General features: G+C 42.6%; 2 protein-coding genes across 2 annotated transcripts in view; both read right to left on the bottom strand.

Annotated features, from left to right (window-relative positions):
- Positions 1–225: 225 nt before the first annotated feature.
- LOC117343924 (extensin-like) lies at positions 226–24,977 on the bottom strand. The gene is made up of 2 exons (XM_033906488.1): positions 24,074–24,977; positions 226–686 (listed from the first exon to the last, which is right to left on the bottom strand). The coding sequence occupies exons 1-2, from the start codon at positions 24,975–24,977 to the stop codon at positions 226–228; spliced, it is 1,365 nt and encodes a 454-aa protein (XP_033762379.1).
- The window catches only part of LOC117343914 (cell surface glycoprotein 1-like), a 26,238-nt gene continuing 24,269 nt past the window's right edge, over positions 24,974–26,942 (bottom strand). The window contains exon 4 of the mRNA XM_033906476.1: positions 24,974–25,359. Coding sequence (XP_033762367.1) covers positions 24,974–25,359 — 386 coding nt within the window. The remainder of the gene's footprint in view (positions 25,360–26,942) is intronic.

Raw genomic sequence — 26,942 nt, 5'->3', positions numbered from 1 at the left:
ATGTTCCCGCCAAATCCTCTCTATTTGCGGAACCACAAAATCTATCATCCGCCTCTTCCGATCGTCCATGTTTTATGTGTAACGACTGGGAATCTCACGTTGACATAGCAGTGTACGATAAGGTTGTTTGTCCATAGCATGTTATAGTAACCTTACAGTCTGATCGGGACCCAAAAACAGACCCCATAGTCTGATCGGGACCCGGAAACAAACCCCATAGTCTGATCAGGACCCAGAAACAGACCCCATAGTCTGATCGGGACCCAGAGGTAGACCCCATAGTCTGATCGGGACCCAGAAACAGACCCCATAGTCTGATCGGGACCCAGAGGTAGACCCCATAGTCTGATCAGGACCCAGTAACAGACCCCATAGTCTGATCGGGACCCAGAAACAGACCCCATAGTCTGATCGGGACCCAGAAACAGACCCCATAGTCTGATCGGGACCCAGAGGTAGACCCCATAGTCTGATCGGGACCCAGAGGTAGACCCCATAGTCTGATCGGGACCCAGAGGTAGACCCCATAGTCTGATCGGGACCCAGTAACAGACCCCATAGTCTGATCGGGACCCAGAAACAGACCCCATAGTCTGATCGGGACCCAGAAACAGACCCCATAGTCTGATCGGGACCCAGAAACAGACCCCATAGTCTGATCGGGACCCAGAAACAGACCCCATAGTCTGATCAGGACAAATTATTCCTCTATGTAAATTTATGCAAAAAAATTCAGTTCGCAATAGTAGCGAGTCCGAGGAAAACAAACATATAAACTGTAAATATCTTAATATTGACCTAAAATGAGATGAGTATACCCCCCTGCTCGACAATCCTCGTAAAATGGTGACCTGAAATGCGTAAGCCCTGCGCATGTTCGACAATCCTCCTTAAATTTTGACCTGAAATGAGTATACACTGCTCGACGACTCAGGAATGTCCTATCAACAACAACATGTCACGTAAAGGTCATGTGAAGGTCATGTGAAGAAGATGTTCATGGAAGGTGACGCTTTGTAGTGTCATCCCACTGAATTACAACAACTGGATTTAGTATCGTGACACTCCACCAGGTCACATACTGACAACGGGTTCTATGTCGCCTACTTTAAAACTGAGTGCCTAGCAAAGAACTCTACCAATGTTATTATAAATGTACAAAATGTACGTATTTGTTTGTGAAGAAAGTTTATAACAGTCCTCATCACTGGCCGGAATCGGGATAAAAATGAGGCAATAGAAAAAGAAACTTTTCTGTAGTAAGGAAACAGGGGAAGTGATACAGATACTAAATTTTAGACATATGTTTAGCAGATTTATTTCGATAGCTTTCATGTCCCCTTAGCAGAAGACACGGAATCAAACCCAACTAGGAGTTACCACATTGGTCTCCTCTCGCGTGGCGTGGCTTGACAGAGTGAAGTTATGACTCAGCGACTGCCACTACACTGCCCATCACCCCGATACGGGTGTACAGCGTGTACATTTCGGCCTCAATGATACATTTATCCATCAGGGTACATCTTCCATCCCAGAATCAATTCTGATTTTAATTACACGACCCAGAAGGAGTGCGGAGAGGCACTGGAGGGGAGAACACTCCTTGATACACACGTTTATACAGTGATATCCTGATCAGCGTATCAGTAAACGTCAATCTTAACCACAGCCAGTAAACGTTGATCGAACAATCCATAATTAGCCGGAAGTGATTGCAGAAATCTTGATGGATCACGTGATCGCCAATCATCTCTCAAAACCAATCGAGCCATTTATATAGACAGCAAAGATTTACAAAACAGGGAAGAGAGGGGAAATCTGTTCTATGGATGATTTATCAAATCCTCTTGAAATACATTTTTAAGTTAAAAAAAAAAAACCAAACAAACAAACAAAACAAACAAACAAATTCTTTCCGTGTCTTAGATATCATTATCACTATGAATTGTAGTAAACATATTCAATATCGTCATAGTAAACATATTCAATATCGTGATAGTAAACATTCAATATCGTGATAGTAAACATATTCGATATCGTGATAGCAAACATATTCAATATCGTGATAGTAAACATATATTATATTATTATAGTTAAAGTATTTGATATTATACATAATATGATACGTTATCATGCGTCATTTTACCATAACTTTAAATTACAGCTATTGTAAGGAGAAACAAAGTTCAAAAACAATGATTTAACGACAATGTCGTGATTTCTTTCATTAAATCATCGAAAAAATCTTAACGAAAAAAAAAGCTGTAGGGAACAAAAGCTAAACGCATTCGAAAACGTACAGAGTTTTATAAACTAGGTAGCGTCATCATCACGTGTTTCCGGTGGAAGCCATGTTTGCTCGGGTCGACATTATTTTTGCGATTCTGGATTCATTAAAACGATAAGAACAATGGAGGCCGTATACAAAACATGAACGTCATCTTGAAGCAAAACCGTTGTTTTATTGTTTGGAAAACTTACTCATTATGCTTTTCAATATCCGAAATCATCTATTTTTATTAGCAAATTTGCGCTAGACTATTATAAAGTTTAAACCGACGAACTTTCGTCAATTACATGTACTTGTGACCATTTTTTCCATTTCGGCTCCTAACATCTGTATTACACATACTAGTTATTCAATTATCTGTTGCGGCATCGTAATGTTAAATAAGGAATCTTAATTAATTGATTGGCCTCCCATCGTAAGGTTAAATAAGGAATCTTTATCAATGAATTAGCCGCCCATCGTAAGGTTAAATAAGGAATCTTAATTAATTGATTAGCCGCCCATCGGAACCGACTCTTTAAGCCGTCCTAAAACCATCAAAAGAAAACTTCCCTTTATGCATAGGCGCCATATTTATAAACGTCTTTACGCAATGAATAAGATGCACACTTATTGCGCAAACTAGTAATTCGTGTACATCGTGTTAGCTATGAGCGACACGTGTGTAGCACCGCGGTTTCAGGCGCGTGTCCTTTTTCCGTACTCGTTGCTCACTTGTTCGTTGTTTTGCTTCAGGCTTCTTGCATTCACACAGTCGGAAACATCTGTACGTTTACATCAATTTGTTAAAGTCTAACTAGATCTAGCCTGCAGCTATGTACGGTTGCACTTCTTCACAACTAAAGGTTAGAATATTGCACCATATTCTATCATCGGGTGGTCGGCTGTCGAAGCGGTTCAGACTGTGATGTTGATGACGTCAACAACCATCCGGGTACGTGTACCCAATCAAGCGTGAAGTCGACTAGGATCAGTCGTGCGTTCATCCATCTCAATTAATCATGTCAAATTCTGATCAATCAATCACGCATTGATCATGTATATTAGTCCAGAAGAAATTGACTTCAACATAACAGAATCCCGACCAGATTCCCTAACCTTATCAGTACCCTAACCTTATCAGTACCCTAACCTTATCAGTACCCCACCCTTATCAGTACCCCACCCTTATCAGTACCCTAACCTTATCAGTACCCTAACCTTATCAGTACCCCACCCTTATCAGTACCATAACCTTATCAGTACCCTAGCCTTATCAGTACCCTAACCTTATCAGTACCCCACCCTTATCAGTACCCTAACCTTATCAGTACCCTAACCTTATCAGTACCCTAACCTTATCAGTACCCCACCCTTATCAGTACCCTAACCTTATCAGTACCCTAACCTTATCAGTACCCTAACCTTATCAGTACCCCACCCTTATCAGAACCCCACCCTTATCAGTACCCCACCCTTATTAGTACCCCATCCTTATCAGTACCCCACCCTTATCAGTACCCTAACCTTATCAGTACCCTAACCTTATCAGTACCCCACCCTTATTAGTACCCCATCCTTATCAGTACCCCACCCTTATCAATACCCTAACCTTATCAGTACCCTAACCTTATCAGTACCCTAACCTTATCAGTACCCTAACCTTATCAGTACCCTAACCTTATCAGTACCCTAACCTTATCAGTACCCCACCCTTATCAGTACCCCACCCTTATCAGTACCCTAACCTTACCAGTACCCCACCCTTATCCGTACCCCACCCTTATCAGTACCCTAACCTTATCAGTACCCTACCCTTATCAGTACCCCACCCTTATCAGTACCCTAACCTTATCAGTACCCTAACCTTATCAGTACCCGACCCTTATCAGTACCCTAACCTTATCAGTACCCTAACCTTATCAGTACCCTAACCTTATCAGTACCCTAACCTTACCAGTACCCCACCCTTATCAGTACCCCACCCTTATCAGTACCCCACCCTTATCCGTACCCCACCCTTATCCGTACCCCACCCTTATCAGTACCCTAACCTTATCAGTACCCCACCCTTATCCGTACCCCACCCTTATCCGTACCCCACCCTTATCAGTACCCTAACCTTATCAGTACCCTAACCTTATCAGTACTCTAACCTTATCAGTACCCTAACCTTATCAGTACCCTAACCTTATCAGTACCCCACCCTTATCAGTACCCTAACCTTATCAGTACCCTAACCTTATCAGTACCCCACCCTTATCAGTACCCCACCCTTATCAGTACCCTAACCTTATCAGTACCCTAACCTTATCAGTACCCTAACCTTACCAGTACCCCACTCTTATCAGTACCCTAACCTTATCAGTACCCCACCCTTATCAGTACCCCACCCTTATCAGTACCCCACCCTTATCAGTACCCTAACCTTATCAGTACCCTAACCTTATCAGTACCCTAACCTTATCAGTACCCTACCCTTATCAGTACCCTAACCTTATCAGTACTCTAACCTTATCAGTACCCTAACCTTATCAGTACCCCACCCTTATCAGTACCCTAACCTTATCAGTACCCTAACCTTATCAGTACCCCACCCTTATCAGTACCCTAACCTTATCAATACCCTAACCTTATCAGTACTCTAACCTTATCAGTACCCTAACCTTATCAGTACCCTAACCTTATCAGTACCCTAACCTTATCAGTACCCTAACCTTATCAGTACCCTAACCTTATCAGTACCCCACCCTTATCAGTACCCCACCCTTATCAGTACCCTAACCTTATCAGTACCCGACCCTTATCAGTACCCTAACCTTATCAGTACCCTAACCTTATCAGTACCCTAACCTTATCAGTACCCTAACCTTATCAGTACCCCACCCTTATCAGTACCCCACCCTTATCAGTACCCTAACCTTATCAGTGCCCGACCCTTATCAGTACCCTAACCTTATCAGTACCCTAACCTTATCAGTACCCCACCCTTATCAGTACCCTAACCTTATCAGTACCCGACCCTTATCAGTACCCTAACCTTATCAGTACCCTAACCTTATCAGTACCCTAACCTTATCAGTAGCCTAACCTTATCAGTAGCCTAACCTTATCAGTACCCCACCGTTATCCGTACCCCACCCTTATCCGTACCCCACCCTTATCAGTACCCTAACCTTATCAGTACCCTAACCTTATCAGTACCCCACCCTTATTCGTACCCCACCCTTATCCGTACCCCACCCTTATCAGTACCCTAACCTTATCAGTACCCTAACCTTATCAGTACCCTAACCTTATCAGTACCCTAACCTTATCAGTACCCTAACCTTATCAGTACCCTACCCTTATCAGTACCCTAACCTTATCAGTACCCTAACCTTATCAGTACCCTAACCTTATCAGTACCCTAACCTTATCAGTACCCCACCCTTATCCGTACCCCACCCTTATCAGTACCCTAACCTTATCAGTACCCTAACCTTATCAGTACCCTAACCTTATCAGTACCCTAACCTTACCAGTACCCTAACCTTATCAGTACCCTAACCATATCAGTACCCTAACCTTATCAGTACCCTAACCTTATCAGTACCCTAACCTTATCAGTACCCTAACCTTATCAGTACCCCACCCTTATCAGTACCCTAACCTTATCAGTACCCCACCCTTATCAGTACCCTAACCTTATCAGTACCCCACCCTTATCAGTACCCTAACCTTATCAGTACCCTAACCTTATCAGTACCCTAACCTTATCAGTACCCTAACCTTATCAGTACCCTAACCTTATCAGTACCCTAACCTTATCAGTACCCTAACCTTATCAGTACCCTAACCTTATCAGTACCCTAATCTTATCAGTACCCTAACCTTATCAGTACCCTAACCTTATCAGTACCCTAACCTTATCAGTACCCCACCCTTATCAGTACCCTAACCTTATCAGTACCCCACCCTTATCCGTACCCCACCCTTATCAGTACCCTAACCTTATCAGTACCCCACCCTTATCCGTACCCCACCCTTATCAGTACCCTAACCTTATCAGTATCCGACCCTTATCAGTACCCCACCCTTATCAGTACCCCACCCTTATCAGTACCCTAACCTTATCAGTACCCTAACCTTATCAGTACCCGACCCTTATCAGTACCCCTAACCGTATCAGTACCCTAACCTTATCAGTACCCTAACCTTATCAGTACCCTAACCTTATCAGTACCCTAACCTTATCAGTACCCCACCCTTATCCGAACCCCACCCTTATCAGTACCCTAACCTTATCAGTACCCCACCCTTATCCGTACCCCACCCTTATCAGTACCCTAACCTTATCAGTACCCGACCCTTATCAGTACCCCACCCTTATCAGTACCCCACCCTTATCAGTACCCTAACCTTATCAGTACCCTAACCTTATCAGTACCCTAACCTTATCAGTACCCTAACCTTATCAGTACCCTAACCTTATCAGTACCCCACCCTTATCAGTACCCTAACCTTATCAGTACCCTAACCTTATCAGTACCCCGCCCTTATCAGTACCCTAACCTTATCAGTAACCCACCCTTACCAGTACCCCACCCTTATCAGTACCCTAACCTTATCAGTACCCTAACCTTATCAGTACCCCACCCTTATCAGTACCCTAACCTTATCAGTACCCTAACCTTATCAGTACCCTAACCTGATCAGTACCCCACCCTTATCAGTACCCTACCCTTATCAGTACCCTAACCTTATCAGTACCCCACCCTTATCAGTACCCTACCCTTATCAGTACACTAACCTTATCAGTACCCCACCCTTATCAGTACCCCACCCTTATCAGTACCATAACCTTATCAGTACCCTAACCTTATCAGTACGCCACCCTTATCAGTACCCTAACCTTATCAGTACCCTAACCTTATCAGTACCCTAACCTTATCAGTACCCCACCCTTATCAGTACCCTACCCTTATCAGTACCCTAAACTTATCAGTACCCCACCCTTATCAGTACCCTAACCTTATCAGTACCCTACCCTTATAAGTAACCTAACCTTATCAGTACCCAAACCTTATCAGTACCCCAACCTTATCAGTACCCTAACCTTATCAGTACCCTACCTTGACCTTATCAGTACCCTAACCTTATCAGTACCCCACCCTTATCAGTACCCTACCCTTATCGGTACCCTAACCTTATCAGTACCCTACCTTGACCTTATCAGTACCCTAACCTTATCAGTACCCTACCCTTATCAGTACCCTAACCTTATCAGTACCCTAACCTTATCAGTACCCTACCCTTATCAGTACCCCACCCTTATCAGTACCCTAACCTTATCAGTACCCTAACCTTATCAGTACCCTAACCTTATCAGTACCCTACCCTTATCAGTACCCTAACCTTATCAGTACCCTAACCTTATCAGTACCCTAACCTTATCAGTACCCTAACCTTATCAGTACCCTACCTTGACCTTATCAGTACCGCACCCTTATCAGTACCCCACCCTTATCAGTACCCTAACCTTATCAGTACCCTAACCTTATCAGTACCCTAACCTTATCAGTACCCTAACCTTATCAGTACCCTACCTTGACCTTATCAGTACACCACCCTTATCAGTACCCCACCCTTATCAGTACCCTAACCTTATCAGTACCCTACCCTTATCAGTACCCAAACCTTATCAGTACCCTAACCTTATCAGTACCCTACCCTTATCAGTACCCTAACCTTATCAGTACCCTAACCTTATCAGTACCCTAACCTTATCAGTACCCTAACCTTATCAGTACCCTAACCTTATCAGTACCCGACCCTTATCAGTACCCTAACCTTATCAGTACCCTACCTTGACCTTATCAGTACCCTAACCTTATCAGTACCCGACCCTTATCAGTACCCTAACCTTATCAGTACCCCACCCTTATCAGTACCCCACCCTTATCAGTACCCTAACCTTATCAGTACCCCACCCTTATCAGTACCCTAACCTTATCAGTACCCTAACCTTATCAGTACCCCACCCTTATCAGTACCCTAACCTTATCAGTACCCTAACCTTACCAGTACCCCACCCTTATCAGTACTCTAACCTTATCAGTACCCCACCCTTATCAGTACCCTAACCTTATCAGTACCCTACCCTTATCCGTACCCCACCCTTATCAGTACCCTAACCTTATCGGTACCCCACCCTTATCAGTACCCTAACCTTATCAGTACCCTAACCTTATCAGTACCCGACCCTTATCAGTACCCCACCCTTATCAGTACCCCACCCTTATCAGTACCCTAACCTTATCAGTACCCTAACCTTATCAGTACCCTAACCTTATCACTACCCTAACCTTATCAGTACCCCACCCTTATCAGTACCCCACCCTTATCAGTACCCCACCCTTATCAGTACCCTTACCTTATCAGTACCTTAACCTTATCAGTACCCCACCCTTATCAGTACCCTAACCTTATCAGTACCCCACCCTTATCAGTACCCCACCCTTATCAGTACCCCACCCTTATCCGTACCCTAACCTTATCAGTACCCTAACCTTATCAGTACCCTAACCTTATCAGTACCCCACCCTTATCAGTACCCTAACCTTATCAGTACCCACCCTTATCAGTACCCTAACCTTATCAGTACCCCACCCTTATCAGTACCATAACCTTCTCAGTACCATAACCATATCAGTACCCCGCCCTTATCAGTACCCTAACCTTATCAGTACCCCAACCTTATCAGTACCCCACCCTTATCAGTACCCTAACCTTATCAGTACCCCACCCTTATCAGTACCCCACCCTTATCAGTACCCCACCCTTATCCGTACCATAACCTTATCAGTACCCTAACCTTATCAGTACCCCACCCTTATCAGTACCCTAACCTTATCAGTACCATAACCTTATCAGTACCCTAACCTTATCAGTACCCTAACCTTATCAGTACCCTAACCTTATCAGTACCCCACCCTTATCAGTACCCCGCCCTTATCAGTACCCTAACCTTATCAGTACCCCACCCTTATCAGTACCCCACCCTTATCAGTACCCTAACCTTATCAGTACCCTAACCTTATCAGTACCCTAACCTTATCAGTACCCCACCCTTATCAGTACCCCACCCTTATCAGTACCCCACCCTTATCAGTACCCTAACCCTATCAGTACCCTAACCTTATCAGTACCCTAACCTTATCAGTACCCTAACCTTATCAGTACCCTCACCTTATCAGTACCCTAACCTTATCAGTACCCTAACCTTATCAGTACCCTAACCTTATCAGTACCCTAACCTTATCAGTACCCGACCCTTATCAGTACCCTAACCTATTAGTACCCTACCTTGACCTTATCAGTACCCTAACCTTATCAGTACCCGACCCTTATCAGTACCCTAACCTTATCAGTACCCCACCCTTATCAGTACCCCACCCTTATCAGTACCCTAACCTTATCAGTACCCCAACCTTATCAGTACCCTAACCTTATCAGTACCCTAACCTTATCAGTACCCCACCCTTATCAGTACCCTAACCTTATCAGTACCCTAACCTTACCAGTACCCCACCCTTATCAGTACTCTAACCTTATCAGTACCCCACCCTTATCAGTACCCTAACCTTATCAGTACCCTACCCTTATCCGTACCCCACCCTTATTAGTACCCTAACCTTATCGGTACCCCACCCTTATCAGTACCCTAACCTTATCAGTACCCTAACCTTATCAGTACCCGACCCTTATCAGTACCCCACCCTTATCAGTACCCTAACCTTATCAGTACCCTAACCTTATCAGTACCCTAACCTTATCACTACCCTAACCTTATCAGTACCCCACCCTTATCAGTACCCCACCCTTATCAGTACCCCACCCTTATCAGTACCCTTACCTTATCAGTACCTTAACCTTATCAGTACCCCACCCTTATCAGTACCCTAACCTTATCAGTACCCCACCCTTATCAGTACCCCACCCTTATCAGTACCCCACCCTTATCCGTACCCTAACCTTATCAGTACCCTAACCTTATCAGTACCCTAACCTTATCAGTACCCCACCCTTATCAGTACCCTAACCTTATCAGTACCCCACCCTTATCAGTACCTTAACCTTATCAGTACCCCACCCTTATCAGTACCATAACCTTCTCAGTACCATAACCATATCAGTACCCCGCCCTTATCAGTACCCTAACATTATCAGTACCCCAACCTTATCAGTACCCCACCCTTATCAGTACCCTAACCTTATCAGTACCCCACCCTTATCAGTACCCCACCCTTATCAGTACCCCACCCTTATCCGTACCATAACCTTATCAGTACCCTAACCTTATCAGTACCCCACCCTTATCAGTACCCTAACCTTATCAGTACCATAACCTTATCAGTACCCTAACCTTATCAGTACCCTAACCTTATCAGTACCCTAACCTTATCAGTACCCCACCCTTATCAGTACCCCGCCCTTATCAGTACCCTAACCTTATCAGTACCCCACCCTTATCAGTACCCCACCCTTATCAGTACCCTAACCTTATCAGTACCCTAACCTTATCAGTACCCTAACCTTATCAGTACCCCACCCTTACCAGTACCCCACCCTTATCAGTACCCCACCCTTATCAGTACCCTAACCTTATCAGTACCCTAACCTTATCAGTACCCTAACCTTATCAGTACCCTAACCTTATCAGTACCCTAACCTTATCAGTACCCCACCCTTATCAGTACCCTAACCTTATCAGTACCCTAACCTTATCAGTACCCTAACCTTATCAGTACCCTACCCTTATCAGTACCCCACCCTTATCAGTAACCCACCCTTACCAGTACCCCACCCTTATCAGTACCCTAACCTTATCAGTACCCTTACCTTCTCAGTACCATAACCTTATCAGTACCCTACCCTTATCAGTACCCCACCCTTATCAGTAACCCACCCTTACCAGTACCCCACCCTTATCAGTACCCTAACCTTATCAGTACCCTTACCTTCTCAGTACCATAACCTTATCAGTACCCCGCCCTTATCAGTACCATAACCTTATCAGTACCCTAACCTTATCAGTACCCCACCCTTATCAGTACCCTAACCTTATCAGTACCCTAACCTTATCAGTACCCTAACCTTATCAGTACCCTAACCTTATCAGTACCCCACCCTTATCAGTACCCTACCCTTATCAGTACCCTAACCTTATCAGTACCCTAACCTTATCAGTACCCGACCCTTATCAGTACCCTAACCTTATCAGTACCCCACCCTTATCAGTACCCTACCCTTATCAGTACCCCACCCTTATCAGTACCCCACCCTTATCAGTACCATAACCTTATCAGTACCCTAACCTTATCAGTACGCCACCCTTATCAGTACCCTAACCTTATCAGTACCCTAACCTTATCAGTACCCTAACCTTATCAGTATCCTAACCTTATCAGTACCCCACCCTTATCAGTACCCTACCCTTATCAGTACCCTAAACTTATCAGTACCCCACCCTTATCAGTACCCTAACCTTATCAGTACCCTAACCTTATCAGTACCCTACCCTTATAAGTAACCTAACCTTATCAGTACCCTAACCTTATCAGTACCCCACCCTTATCAGTACCCTAACCTTATCAGTACCCTACCTTGACCTTATCAGTACCCTAACCTTATCAGTACCCCACCCTTATCAGTACCCTACCCTTATCAGTACCCTAACCTTATCAGTACCCTACCTTGACCTTATCAGTACCCTAACCTTATCAGTACCCCACCCTTATCAGTACCCTAACCTTATCAGTACCCTAACCTTATCAGTACCCTACCCTTATCAGTACCCCACCCTTATCAGTACCCTAACCTTATCAGTACCCTACCCTTATCAGTACCCTAACCTTATCAGTACCCTAACCTTATCAGTACCCTACCCTTATCAGTACCCCTAACCTTATCAGTACCCTAACCTGATCAGTACCCTAACCTTATCAGTACCCCAACCTTATCAGTACCCTAACCTTATCAGTACCCTAACCTTATCAGTACCCTAACCTTATCAGTACCCCACCCTTATCAGTACCCAAACCTTATCAGTACCCTAACCTTATCAGTACCCTACCTTGACCTTATCAGTACCCTAACCTTATCAGTACCCTACCCTTATCCGTACCCCACCCTTATCAGTACCCAAACCTTATCAGTACCCTAACCTTATCAGTACCCTACCCTTATCAGTACCCTCACCTTATCAGTACCCTAACCTTATCAGTACCCTACCCTTATCAGTACCCTAACCTTATCAGTACCCCACCCTTATCAGTACCCTAACCTTATCAGTACCCCACCCTTATCAGTACCCTAACCTTATCAGTACCCTAACCTTATCAGTACCCTAACCTTATCAGTACCCCACCCTTATCAGCACCCCACCCTTATCCGTACCCCACCCTTATCAGTACCCTAACCTTATCAGTACCCTAACCTTATCAGTACCCCACCCTTATCAGTACCCCACCCTTATCAGTACCCTTACCTTATCAGTACCCTAACCTTATCAGTACCCCACCCTTATCAGTACCCTAACCTTATCGGTACCCCGACCTTATCAGTACCCCAACCTTATCAGTACCCTAACCTTATCAGTACCCCACCCTTATCAGTACCCCACCCTTATCAGTACCCTAACCTTATCAGTACCCCACCCTTATCAGTACCCCACCCTTTCTTGGATTCTATGCGGAAGAAGTTAATTTAATGTGAGCATTTATGTAGTTTTAACCGTCATCAGTGGTATTATACATTTGGTTCACCCAGATATAACAAATATACCGTTGGAAAAAATGATATCAATTGAAAAAAAAGATATTTTTATTTATAATGAAAATACATATATGTAATTTTGACACGTGGCATTTCATGTATTCGTGTGTCTATTATTTGGCCACAGGGGGCGCTGCTATCACGATCTCTTATTCCCGTGGGAGCTGTTAAACCCCTCACGAAATCCCTCTATTTGTGACAGCTCAAGATTTACTATTAGCTGGGTAATCTTCCACATCGAGTGTGATAAGCCGTAACCATGGTAATGTCTCTACCGGCCTTGTTGACCAAGTCAGTAACGGGCGCGTGTCGCTTGTCGCCATAGCAATGTCTATTTCAGTGCACGTGCCACGGTTGAAAGACGGTATAATTTGCTGACCACGTTTGGGTTTTGTTTTGACATTTATTAATTCCCTGCTTATTTAATGTACCGACAATTCCTCTTTAACATTGGTGTGATTATTTTGCTATAAAAACAAACCACATTAATATTTGTCTATTTATAAATCCCTAATTCTAGAGAACAATGAAATATCTTTCCAACACCTTCACCAACAATATGTTAATTTTATTTGTCTAGTTAGTCGACATATACATTGACCATACGGGATATATTAAACTGACTTACAGGGTCGATTCTTCCTCGATGTTAATTGTAATTAGGTTAAATGTCATTAAATATCAGTTTATGTTTATTTTCGTTTTAGGACATTTTATATCTCCCATTTACATGTACAGCAATCTACTTAGTTTTATCTCAATTGTTTCCCTTAGAATCACTGACGAGGGAGGAAGACAACACTATGATGCAGATTTACATTATCTCCATGTCCCTGGCACATTCCTATATTTGTCGGTATGTAGCCATTTAAAACACACGATCACCACGGGTGGTTTCCTCAAATCACTTTAACATACATGTTGTCCATATCAACACTATGCGCGCGTGTCCGTCTCCTAGGTAGCGTCTGTAGCAGTGCACGTGAAAGATCCCAACAGTGTCCAGTCTACCATTGGTCAGTTTAAAAGTTAGACCAGTTTATCTAAACACGACTTTCTGAATCCGGTGTGAATGAAACCCTGTCTGCCACTAACACATGTGGATTCCTGTACTCACTCGAGACCACCATGGTTACCGGAGAACAGAGAAGTAATTTCACGCATTTTGCTGAATTGCTCCAAAGGGACCAGTAAGTGTGTGATTTCATTGCCCACCACCCTGATTCTGCATCGTAGAAATGAATAGTGCACGTGCTAAGTTTATTTATATGTCAGATCGATGGAGTGTGACGAACTCACGTGCACTATACACACACGTGTAACGAGTCAGACAGTCGTACCGATCTCTTTGGAAAATGATATGAAATAATAAATATATAGGAGTGCCCGCGCGTCCTCTAAATTCCTCGTATAAATCAGGTGATGTCTATTTTTCTGAAAGCAACTTGTGGTGATTGTTTTGTATAAATTTACGACTAAAGGAAAATCTGTGTCAATCAAGGTCAATCCAAGCCCGTGTAATTGCTGTCTCAGTCTTCAGAAAGTAATCCTTTTAATGAATTCACTAAATGTCAACAATCACTATGTACGAGTTCAGGCAAGACATTTCTGCTTCTATTGTCAGTTTTTGACCAAAGAATTCCATAATGGAAGTTCTTGTCTTCATTCCTACTTAACAAAACATGTCTTGGTCCCATCAACGTTCATTAACTTAACTTTTTCCATAGGGAAAGCAGTACAAAGTTAACGGAATGTGCCTTAAACATGACTATTCTCTTAAATTCTGCAATGCTTTCTAATGGGGAAAGTTCATTAAGGAATATTCATCAACCTGGCACTTATGACCATTTATCTGAACAATATCTCGGGTTTGAAATACAATTAAATCGGATATAGGCAGCTTTCTACTAATGATGTTTTACCATATCTCGCAAAGTAAGAGGTTTACCGAGATTTCTGTTGACTGGATCAAAGGCACGAGACATGTTCATCCAGCGAGCGCATGCGCGATAACGATAGTTTCCTGTTTTGTTTATGTTCCTCGTTCACGACAGGAAGCGGTGTTCCAGCTTATTTAATATTGTTGTCATCTACACGACTTGAGTTACTGGCTTGATATTGTTCCGAGTGATTGGATGTGATCACGTCAGTCACAATTTGTCTCTAATATTCTCAATATTTTCATATATCACAATATACGAGGTAATAAACAGACAACATCCGGTCAGACTCCTCACACTTCGGTACACTTAGTGGAGGAATTCACATAGAATTGTCTGTGCAGCAAAGATGACGTAATCATCGCTGACCTTAAAGTTGACCTGGGGAATAACAAAATGGCGATCTCCATAGTAACACATGTCAATCTGATAATTATTCCCGTTGCGAGACAAGTGAAGCATCTTTCAAGTATTGTATTGGGTTGTAAACGTGAGCTCGATATGACATAATAATTTCCACGCCAGAAATATCTATTAACTTTTTGACGTATCTGTTGAAATGATTATTCCTGTGAAGCATTTATCACTTTGTAAATCCAATAACATCGCTATTATTAGGAACGGTTCTAAGAGTTTCTCGCTGTTTGGTGACACTTTATATTTGTCATATTTCCTGTATCATAAGATGTCCGTCACAATGCACAAGATCGCGATATTCAATCCCACAGGCTACAGCGCATATTTGTTTAAAATGAAAGTATTTTTAGCTTAAACATATTTGTCAATTTCCATTTAACAATATACATGTATATACAACATATAAATTATACAAAAAGGAATCAGAAACAAGTGCCAAGACACTTATATAAACCTGACACCTATATGTATATATTTACGTTCCATAACAACATAGACATGATAAAACACAACATCGTAATTAAGAATGATATCCTTTTGAAAAGACAAACTTTTTCGAATGACAAATGAAACAATTACTGATTTACTCTCTGAACAAAAATTAGTTTAAACTGTATTTTATTTGACAATTTCCATTTAATGATATACAACATATATCATACAAAAGGGTGCCAATTATTATTGTTTTATACGCTAACCGCAGGATTAAAACGAGCAAAACTGTCTGTTCTGTTCTTTCTGTGCATTACCTGTTCCATTTTCTTACTGTCTTTGTCACATAAATATGTTTCCCTCAGTATAATAGCGATAAGCCAATTACGTCATTTCGTTATTTCCAACGCAGTTTTGATAATTTTTAAAACATATGAATATACAATGTAAAATGCTTGAATCGTTTCACATTTTAAAATGGATCATGGCTATGCTGTTATGTAACGTCAATATATATATGTGTGTCATATTTCCAATTATAAAAGGATTGGGGATTATTAGGGGTTTTTTTTTTTTTTTTTTTTGTTTTTTTTGTGTGTAAAAAAAATTAATTATACTAACAGACGGATTTTCTCCATCTATGGGTATTTTAACTCTCGATCGTACATTGCGTAGTTACATTTTATGAGTATTACATAACAAATATCATTTAGTTATTAGTTATAATTGTATACCCTCAAAATACATTAGTATATCGGAATGGATATGATTAACTTGTTGTTACTTGTTTTGTATGTTGATATCAGAAAATAAAATATAAGATATCCACGTAACTATGTTAATCCGTCAATTATACCCGTTCCAAAATACAATTTCCCAAATTAATTTATTGGAAAGGACCAGTGATTGAGTGCCGTAGATCGTGAGTTCGAGGCCCGGTCAGGGCACGAGTCAAAAAGTTGTCTTCGTCATTTGTGTTGCTAAGTTAGATATATATATGTAATTGTATATAAATGTATTACTTGATAATAAAATATTTTGAAATAAAATTGATTTATGCTTCAAAACCAGCAGTATTTACTAGAAACTTGAATCATGTGACAGAACACTCCAATATTGAATTAATATATGTACCAATGTCTTAACTCAGCCTCAAAACGGCCAGACACAAGATCGCGTTCCATTTATTATAAGTAATATACATGTATGTATCATCAGTGTCAAAACACAGCCTAACAAAAATTAATCTTATCGTTGATAATCTATATCGATAACCATGACAATAGGTACATAAATTTCACTATTTGTAGAGATATTATCCTGATAAACATATTTAATAGTATTACAAGGGGGCGTGGTCATGACGTAATAAATTATCAGCTGTTAACACCTTCCGGTAAGGCGGACGTTATGCCTCGATTGCGGAGCGATATCGGGATATTATAGGGTCAGTCTGGGCCCCTAGGGACCATGTCTGTGGCTCTTGACATTCCTGCCAAAAACAGGTGCTATAACGCCTGTACGTATCACGGCTTTTAGTGGTCAGCTTCTAGGAACCAGGGGACCGGGAAGTGTTTGGTATCACTGAGGCGAATGACGAGACAATAAACGAGCTGGTCCCCATAGGTTTCAGAGCTGTCACACGACATTAGCTGTGTAACATTAGCTATCTGGTAGTTCACGTGTCAACAGGTCAAGTGTTACACAGCTGACCCCTATACTGATGACACGTGACCGTTTATAATGTCCAATCAATCGAAATTAATTTTAATTTCCTTCTCTCGTTGATTATTTGGCCAATTGCGGTTTTTCACAGCTGAAATATAATTGGCATACGTATGTCATTTAATTAAAGTGAATGCCTTCTTCCAAGAAAATGTCACAGAAAGTAACAAAATATGTCAAAGAAATATCAGCAATAATTGTATATATTAATTTGATTAAGATACATGCATTGATGGATAAAAAATAAGCTAGGTGTATTTGAACCAACGCGCCGAATGTTCACTGTCACCAGTATTATTTACAAAAGATGATTTTATGTATAAAAAATGTTTTAATAGTACGCCCCCATTGTATTATTGTTAAGCAACAGGCTGTCATGTTTTTTTTTGTGTGAAATAAGATGCTAGTAGGTAGGAAAGACTGGAAACAATTCACTGTAGTAAATGGACAATGATGAACGCGACTGTTCTTCAACGAATATCATTCAACATCAAAGTGTTCATTTTCAGCTATTGGAACATTAGGTATAGACAGAACTGACAATAACCTATTGGTATAGAATTAAAGGATAAAACAATTGAATCTGTCGGATAAATTAACATTTACAAATGCTTGATAACAGAAATATGGTGTTACATTTGTATTTTATGTACATTACAATGTTGAATGTGTTGGACGAACCGTATGCGGCATCAGAGACATATATACATGTCTCTGGCGGCATATATGGCAACTGTTACAAAAAAGTGCTTGTTTTGTAAATGTAAAAATGCTTTCAAAAACATACTCATCGTAAGAGATAGAAATATATTTTTTCTTGTGATGTCTGGAAAGACGAAAGTCCAAAACAAAAACAAAAAATAGCTTACCACAAAAACCGAGAATTTGTCAAATGTCAAAGTCATATTTCAGGATTTTGTTTCCGACTTTAATTTTATAGTTGTTGATGTTATCACCACGTGATGCCACATGTCGCTTAGGATAAGTAAAAAAAGAAAATATTAGAAACCATAAAGAAGACGCGACACAAAGGAAACGTCCATCATCCCGAAACAGTGCCATCAATGTGTTTCGCACCATTTCTGTGAAATCTCGAGGCCTCACTCGTCTCCATGACGATAATTAACCGTGAAACAATACGCATTCCATCATAAACGTTTTCCCTCCCATGTCACGCTTCAGTGAATCCCGCCATTCTGATGTCACAGGGGAGTGAGTGCCAGTCAAGATAGCAAGGCGTAGAGGTAGATATATGGTGTTCTTATCAACACCAGTTTCCTTTACTTATATAATATAAACATTGTACCTGTAGTGAAAAGAAAAACAAAGTACGGATGTATAACTAGGGATATAAAATCATACGAAATTATGTAAAATGATATCAAAATATAGAAAAATTATATCAAAATATATAAAACTATATCAAAATACATAAAATTATATCAAAATACATAAAATTATATAAAATACTTCAGATAGAGATGTCATTCAGCATTGTCGTTAACATTTGATCATAGTGTAATTGACGAGTCACAATTTTTGTAACCTTATTAATTTGACGCTATTTTGTTATCCAGATGGTCCGCGCATGATAGTAGAAGTCGTATTAAATCTGGAACTTAATAAGATACTATTTTAGTCGCGATCGTCAATCGGTTTTAAGTTAATACGGACTTTAATAGGTACATATACATGTGACTGCTACAAATTCCAAAGGTAGAAAGTAAATCAGAAACCATACTTGTGAGTACTTATAAGCAGGTTTAAGTTTAGAGTTAAAAATAGAATGTTGAAAATTTAATATATACATGTAGTATACCATAAAATGATTCCTCAAGTAAAATAATATTATTTTTGCATTTTAAGATACTTTTGATTTCATATAGCTCAATTTTAAATTGAATATATCAAGTTAAATATCTAAAAGACAAAAAAATACATTGTTACAGGCATCCGTATGTAACTTCTCCCGCGAAACACCGTCACATTAAAACCCTCGCGACACAACGTCACATCAAAACCCTCGCGACACACCGTCACATTAAAACCCTCTCGACACACCGTCACATTAAAACCCTCTCGACACACCGTCACATTAAAACCCTCTCGACACACCGTCACATTAAAACCTTCGCGACACACCGTCACATTAAAACTCTCTCGACACACCGTCACATTAAAACCCTCGCGACACACCGTCACATTAAAACCCTCTCGACACACCGTCACATTAAAACCTTCGCGACATACCGTCACATTAAAACCCACTCGACACACCGTCACATTAAAACCGTCACGACACACCGTCACATTAAAACCCACTCGACACACCGTCACATTAAAACCGTCACGACACACCGTCACATTAAAACCTTCGCGACATACCGTCACATTAAAACCCTCGCGACACACCGTCACATTAAAACTCTTTCGATACACCGTCACATTAAAACTCTTTCGGCACACCGTCACATTAAAACCCTCTCGACACACCGTCACATTAAAACCCTCGCGACACACCGTCACATTAAAACCCTCGCGACACACCGCCACATTAAAACCCTCTCGACACACCGTCACACTAAAACTCTCTCGACACACCGTCACATTAAAACCCTCGCGACACACCGTCACATTAAAACCCTCGCGACACACCGTCACATTAAATCTTCGCGACATACCGTCACATTAAAACCTTCGCGACATACCGTCACATTAAAACCCTCGTGACACACCGTCACATTAAAACTCTCTCGACACAACGTCACATTAAAACCCTCTCGACACACCGTCACATTAAAACCCTCTTGACACACCGTCACATTAAAACCCTCTCGACATACCGTCACATTAAAACCCTCGCGACACACCGTCACATTAAAACTCTTTCGATACACCGTCACATTAAAACTCTTTCGGCACACCGTCACATTAAAACCCTCTCGACACACCCGTCACATTAAAACCCTCGCGACACACCGTCACATTAAAACCCTCGCGACACACCGCCACATTAAAACCCTCTCGACACACCGTCACACTAAAACTCTCTCGACACACCGTCACATTAAAACCCTCGCGACACACCGTCACATTAAAACCCTCGCGACACACCGTCACATTAAATCTTCGCGACATACCGTCACATTAAAACCTTCGCGACATACCGTCACATTAAAACCCTCGTGACACACCGTCACATTAAAACTCTCTCGACACAACGTCACATTAAAACCCTCTCGACACACCGTCACATTAAAACACTCTTGACACACCGTCACATTAAAACCCTCTCGACACACCGTCATATTAAAACCCTCGCGACATACCGTCATATTAAAACCTCGCGACACACCGTCACATTAAAACCTCTCGACACACCGTCACATTAAAACTCTCGTGACACACCGTCACATTAAAACCCTCTCGACACACCGTCACATTAAAACCCTCTCGACACACCGTCATATTAAAACCCTCTCGACACACCGTCACATTAAAACCCTTTCGACACACCGTTATATTAAAACCCTCGCGACATACCGTCATATTAAACCCTCTCGTGACACACCGTCACATTAAAACCTCTCGACACACCGTCACATTAAAACCTCTCGACACACCGTCACATTAAAACTCTCGTGACACACCGTCACATTAAAACCCTCTCGACACACCATCACATTAAAACCCTCGCGACACACCGTCACATTAAAACCCTCGGGACACACCGTCACATTAAAACCCTCGGGACACACCGTCACATTAAAACCCTCGCGACACACCGTCACATTAAAACTCTCGTGACACACCGTCACATTAAAACCCTCGCGACACACCGCCACATTAAAACCCTCGGGACACACCGTCACATTAAAACCCTCGGGACACACCGTCACATTAAAACCCTCGCGACACACCGTCACATTAAAACTCTCTCGACACACCGTCACATTAAAATCCTCGCGACACACCGTCACATTAAAACCCTCTCGTGACACACCGTCACATTAAAACCCTCTCGACACACCATCACATTAAAACCCTCGGGACACACCGTCACATTAAAACCCTCTCGGGACACACCGTCACATTAAAACCCTCTCGACACACCGTCACATTAAAACCCTCGGGACACACCGTCACATTAAAACCCTCTCGACACACCGTCACATCAAAACCCTCGGGACACACCGTCACATTAAAACCCTCTCGTGACACACCGTCACATTAAAACCCTCTCGACACACCGTCACATTAAAACCCTCGGGACACACCGTCACATTAAAACCCTCGGGACACACCGTCACATTAAAACTCTCTCGTGACACACCGTCACATTAAAACCCTCTCGACACACCGTCACATTAAAACCCTTGCGACACACCGTCACATTAAAACCCTCTCGACACACCGTCACATTAAAACCCTCGGGACACACCGTCACATTAAAACCCTCTCGACACACCGTCACATTAAAACCCTCGCGACACACCATCACATTAAAACCCTCGCGACACACCGTCACATTAAAACCCTCTCGTGACACACCGTCACATTAAAACCTTCTCGACACACCGTCACATTAAAACTCTCTCGACACACCGTCACATTAAAACTCTCGGGACACACCGTCACATTAAAACCCTCGGGACACACCGTCACATTAAAACCCTCGGGACACACCGTCACAGTAAAACCCTCGTGACATAAATGGTATCAACTGCCCATATATGGACATTGTTGAAGAGAATGAATTAACCAATCATGTCAGCATCAACATTGTGGCACCACCACTACGAACAACCAAATCAACAAAGACAACAACAACATTTTCATTAAAACATGTTTAGATAAATATAACATTTGACTTGTTGAAATTAAATGTATATTAACTAAATGTTCAAATCTTAGTTTGATGTTAAGTGTAATTTCATATTAGATACAAAATATATCCAGACAAAATCATCTATGATTATATAATCTGTTATGGAAACGAAAAACTACATCGTACAATGAAATTGCATATTAATTTTATATAAAACTTCACTGTATTACTCTGATTAAAAATATTTGTTCAATTCAAAAATGAAAATATATTATGGTTGCGCAATAAAGCATGAAAGTTTTGAGTCTAATGCCCATTTTGCTAAATCAACTTTCACACGGCTCGTTCGAATGTGGGGCAAATGAGATGTACCAAAATAAAGCAACTTCAGCATCTAAATGCGCAGAATTTCAAGTGACAAATAAATCGTGTCGCTTTTTCCTGGGAAGTGATTTCGGTAATGTAGCGACCAACCCTAAATACAGTAAATATTTATGTCTATAATTAGCCCAGACAACTGTCATACGTGACAACACAAGGTATGTACTGAGACAGAAAAGCGACAGTTTTCACACGAGCTTTGCATTTCGAATGCGCGATATGACGAGCGAAATATATAATTAGATACAACAAACAATGTGCTAAGGGGAGATAAATCTCCTCCTTTATCAAGGAAGTGGTTCATGATTCGTATAGTCCTAAAATACTTCAGCTTTGTTATGAGATGCTTTTGTACCAGAACGGAAATGACGTCACAATGACAAATGCAGATTTTAAACAATGGCAGCAGGTAAATGTGCAGAATGTGTTTGTGACATATAAATCCACAGAAAACGAGTTTTGAAGCCCAGGACTCCACACATGCAACATTTCCATGACAACGTCTATGGCGATTACGTAAGTATCTCTGACGTAGAGCGCGGAAGTTTATTTCTGACGTAGCATTTATGCATGGTCTGGTTATCATAGACACAAATTGCTCTTAGATTTACTTCCTTTCTTGCTTGCTTGTCTTTCAAATAAATAAAATAATAATTTCGTGGGAAGTGGTTGTTGAGGAAACGCGGTCTTGTTTTTTGTTTGGCCGGAACAGTAACTCCGGATGTAACAAGCAGTGCTATTTCTCCAGTATTAAGATTTTTTTTGTTAAACTTGCCTTAAATGCACGAGTTCTTGAATATCTAATTTAAAAAAAATGTACATCTGTATCATCAATATCCGTCTTATATTAAAATCATTATCTGTCAAATAGTACAAATGTAACATTCATGAAGGTGAGGTATGGTGAGGTATGGTGGGGGTATGGTGGGGGTATGGTGAGGGTATGGTGGGGTATGGTTGGGGGGTATGGTGAGGGTATGGTGGGGGTATGGTGGGGTATGGTAGGGTATGGTGGGTATGGTAGGGGTATGGTGGGTATGGTGGGGTATGGTGAGGTATGGTAGGGGTATGGTGGGGTATGGTGGGGGTATGGTGAGGGTATGGTGGGGTATGGTGAGGTATGGTGAGGGTATGGTGGGGGTATGGTGGGTTGTGGCGGGTTGGTGGTGGGGGTTGTGGGTGAGGTGGGGTATGGTGGTTTTGGGTTGGTTGGGTGGAGGTGGGTCTGGTTTGTTGGGTATGGTGGGTATTGGTGGTATGTGCAGTCTGAGGTAGGTGCGGTGGGTCTGTTGGGTTGTGGGGTCTGGTGGGGGTCTGGTGGGTCTTGGGGGTCTGGTCGTTTGTTTTGGTGGTCTGGGTCTGGGGTCTGGTGACGGTGTTGGTGGGGTCTGGTGCGGGTCTGGTGGGGTCGGTATGGTGGGTCTGTCTGGTGTCGGTAGTCTGGGGGTATGGTGGGCTGGGTGGGGTCTGGTGCTGGTAGGTTGGTGGGTCTGGTGCGGTATGGTGGGGTCTGGTGCGGGTCTGTGTGGGGGTCTGGTGGGGTCTGGTCGGGGTCCTGGTGGGGGTCTGGTGCGGTCTGGTGGGGTCTGGTGGTTGGTGGGGGTCTGGTGCGTCTGTGGGCGGTCTGGTGTGTGGTCTGGTGCGGTCTGGTGGGGGTCTGGTGGGTCTGGTCGGGTCTGGTGCGGGTTGGTGGGGGTCTGGTGCGGTCTGGGTGCGGTCTGGTGCGGGTCTGGTGGGGGTCTGGTCGGGGTCTGGTGGGGTCTGGTGGGGTCTGGTTGGGGTCTGGTCGGGTCTGGTTAGGTGGGTCATGGTGGGGTCTTGGTGGGTTTGGGGTCTGTGGCGGTCTGGTGGGGTCTTGGGTATGGTGGGGTATGTGTGGTTCGGTTAGGGGTCTGGTGCGGGTCTGGTGCGTTGGGTCTGGTGGGGGTATGTTGGGTTGGTGCGGTCTGGTGGGTCTGGTGGGGGCTGGTGGGTCTGGTGGGGTTGGTGGTTGGTGTTTGTTCGGGGGGTCTGGTGGGTCTGGTCGGGGTCTGGTGGGGTATGGGGGTGGTTGGGGTATGGTCGGGGTCTGGTGGGGTCTGGTGGGGTCTGGTTGGTGGGTCTGGTGGGGGTCTGGTCGGGTCTGGTGCGGGTCTGTTGGTGGGTCTGGTGGGTCTGGTGGGGTCATGGTCGGGGTCTGGTGGGGTTGTATGGTGAGGGTCTGGTGGGGGGTTGGTGCGTTCTGGGGTCTGGTGTGGGTTTGGTAGGGTCTGGTGTGGTCTGGTGGGGGTCTGGTGCGGGTCTGGTGCGGGTCTGGTCGGGTCTGGTGGGGTCTGGTGGGTCTTGGTCGGGTCTGGTGCGGGTCTGGTGGGGTCTGGTCGGGGTCTGGTGGGGTCTGGTTGGGGTCTGGTGCGGGTCATGGTTGGGGTCTGGTGGGGTCTGGTGGGGTCTGGTGGGTCTGGGGTATGGTGAGGGTTTGGTGGTGTATGGTAGGGGTATGGTAGGGGTATGGTGAGGGTATGGTGGGGGTGGGGGTGATGAACTTTCTGCCTGCCGCACTGGCACACAAGCTGTACGAAATATTCAGACAATACATCTATAAAAGAGATTTTTACAGGAGAAACAACAGGGAATCCATAGATTACAATTGGTTCGTAAGAATAAACGTTTTCAGCTTCATTCACTATTTGCGATATGTACAATGTATATGTAGATCGAATTCCAATAATGCCACTCTCTAAAAATAGAAAGAAAAAAAACAATGATTATGAACATGTAATCACCAGCATCAAAAGCCTCAATCTTTGTAACATGTAAGATATTCTTCACAGTGATACTATTATGACGGCCATGAACAGTTCACAGTTACCACCACCACCTTTCTACCCTATTCACTCCCTGCTGAAATTGGGATATTCGGAACATGTCTTTGAATACAGATAAACTGTGATATGTAAACCGGCTAGGATGGAACGTTGATGATATAATGTATCTAGAAAAAGAGGAAATCGCGTCCTTTTACATCCTATCAAAGTCGCCATGCGTACAAAATCACGCCCGGAGCGTAGTGATAACATGATCGCTGATTCGAATCCTAAAGGAGGTATGTTTATTAGTCTGACTAATACCATAACTTGTTCGGCGTTCAAATCCCGGAACTAGTCAACAAAAGAGGATTACTGAACACGAGATAAAAAAAATGTAAACTGAAGTTTTACAGATAAATTACAGAACAAAAATATTGCCGAAATCACTTTAACTTACGCGTGCAAAACTCACTTATGGCAGTGTCCGTCAGCGTAAAGTTACATTATAACTATGACGTACGTAAATCACCAGACTTAAGTGTAAAGATAATTGTCTCCGACACGGATATTTATCTCCGGACCTGTAACAATGGTTAGGAGCAGTCAGGGAGTCACGCTCACGTGATGCCGTATACAAAGTTGTATAATGTTTGTGACACTTTAACCTCAAAAACGTGTCTTGTCTCATTTCTTGAAATCTAAATCTGAAAGTGTCTATTTCAAAAAGCATACGCAATTACCAATCAAATATCAATAGCAAACAAATCTTAACGTACCGAGGAAAAATATGACAGGATTTTATTTAGGTAATAGAAATTAGTAAAGTTTTGTCCTGTTTGTAATAAAATAAAAACTTTAAACAATGGCATCATGAACACACCGAGTAATATTTATGTAATTTATTTTTGTATCGACAGCGTCCAATCGGGTAAGTTTACAAAACTCTCACTCTCAATAGAGCTTTATTCAACGTGGTAGTTGTTTTCCTTTCATTTGTGTGCGTTTGTGTGTGTGAGAGAGGGAGGGTGTTTGCGTGCGCGCGCGTATGCACGGTACATGATGTAGCCATAGAAAACAATTATGTAACTCGACATGTGCACGTTTTCATGTTTCTCTTTTTTAATGGAGTTTGCAGGTTTTTTAACAATGACACACAGTTCTTGTTCCAGTTATGACGTTATGACAAATCATGTCACTGTTATTTATGTGTTAAAGCCACATACTCCCGAACAACCTAAAATTCTAGTTGCACACATGTATTAAAGGCAATCCAAGATGCTCATTCACGCTCTCCCAACATTAAAATGACCACTGGCCTGGACGCTTGACCGGGGGGGAGTCCTTTT

Source organism: Pecten maximus, chromosome 2 (genome assembly GCF_902652985.1).
Source record: "Pecten maximus chromosome 2, xPecMax1.1, whole genome shotgun sequence".
Lineage (NCBI taxonomy): Eukaryota > Metazoa > Mollusca > Bivalvia > Pectinida > Pectinidae > Pecten > Pecten maximus.
This window is presented reverse-complemented; position numbering and strand designations above follow the sequence as displayed.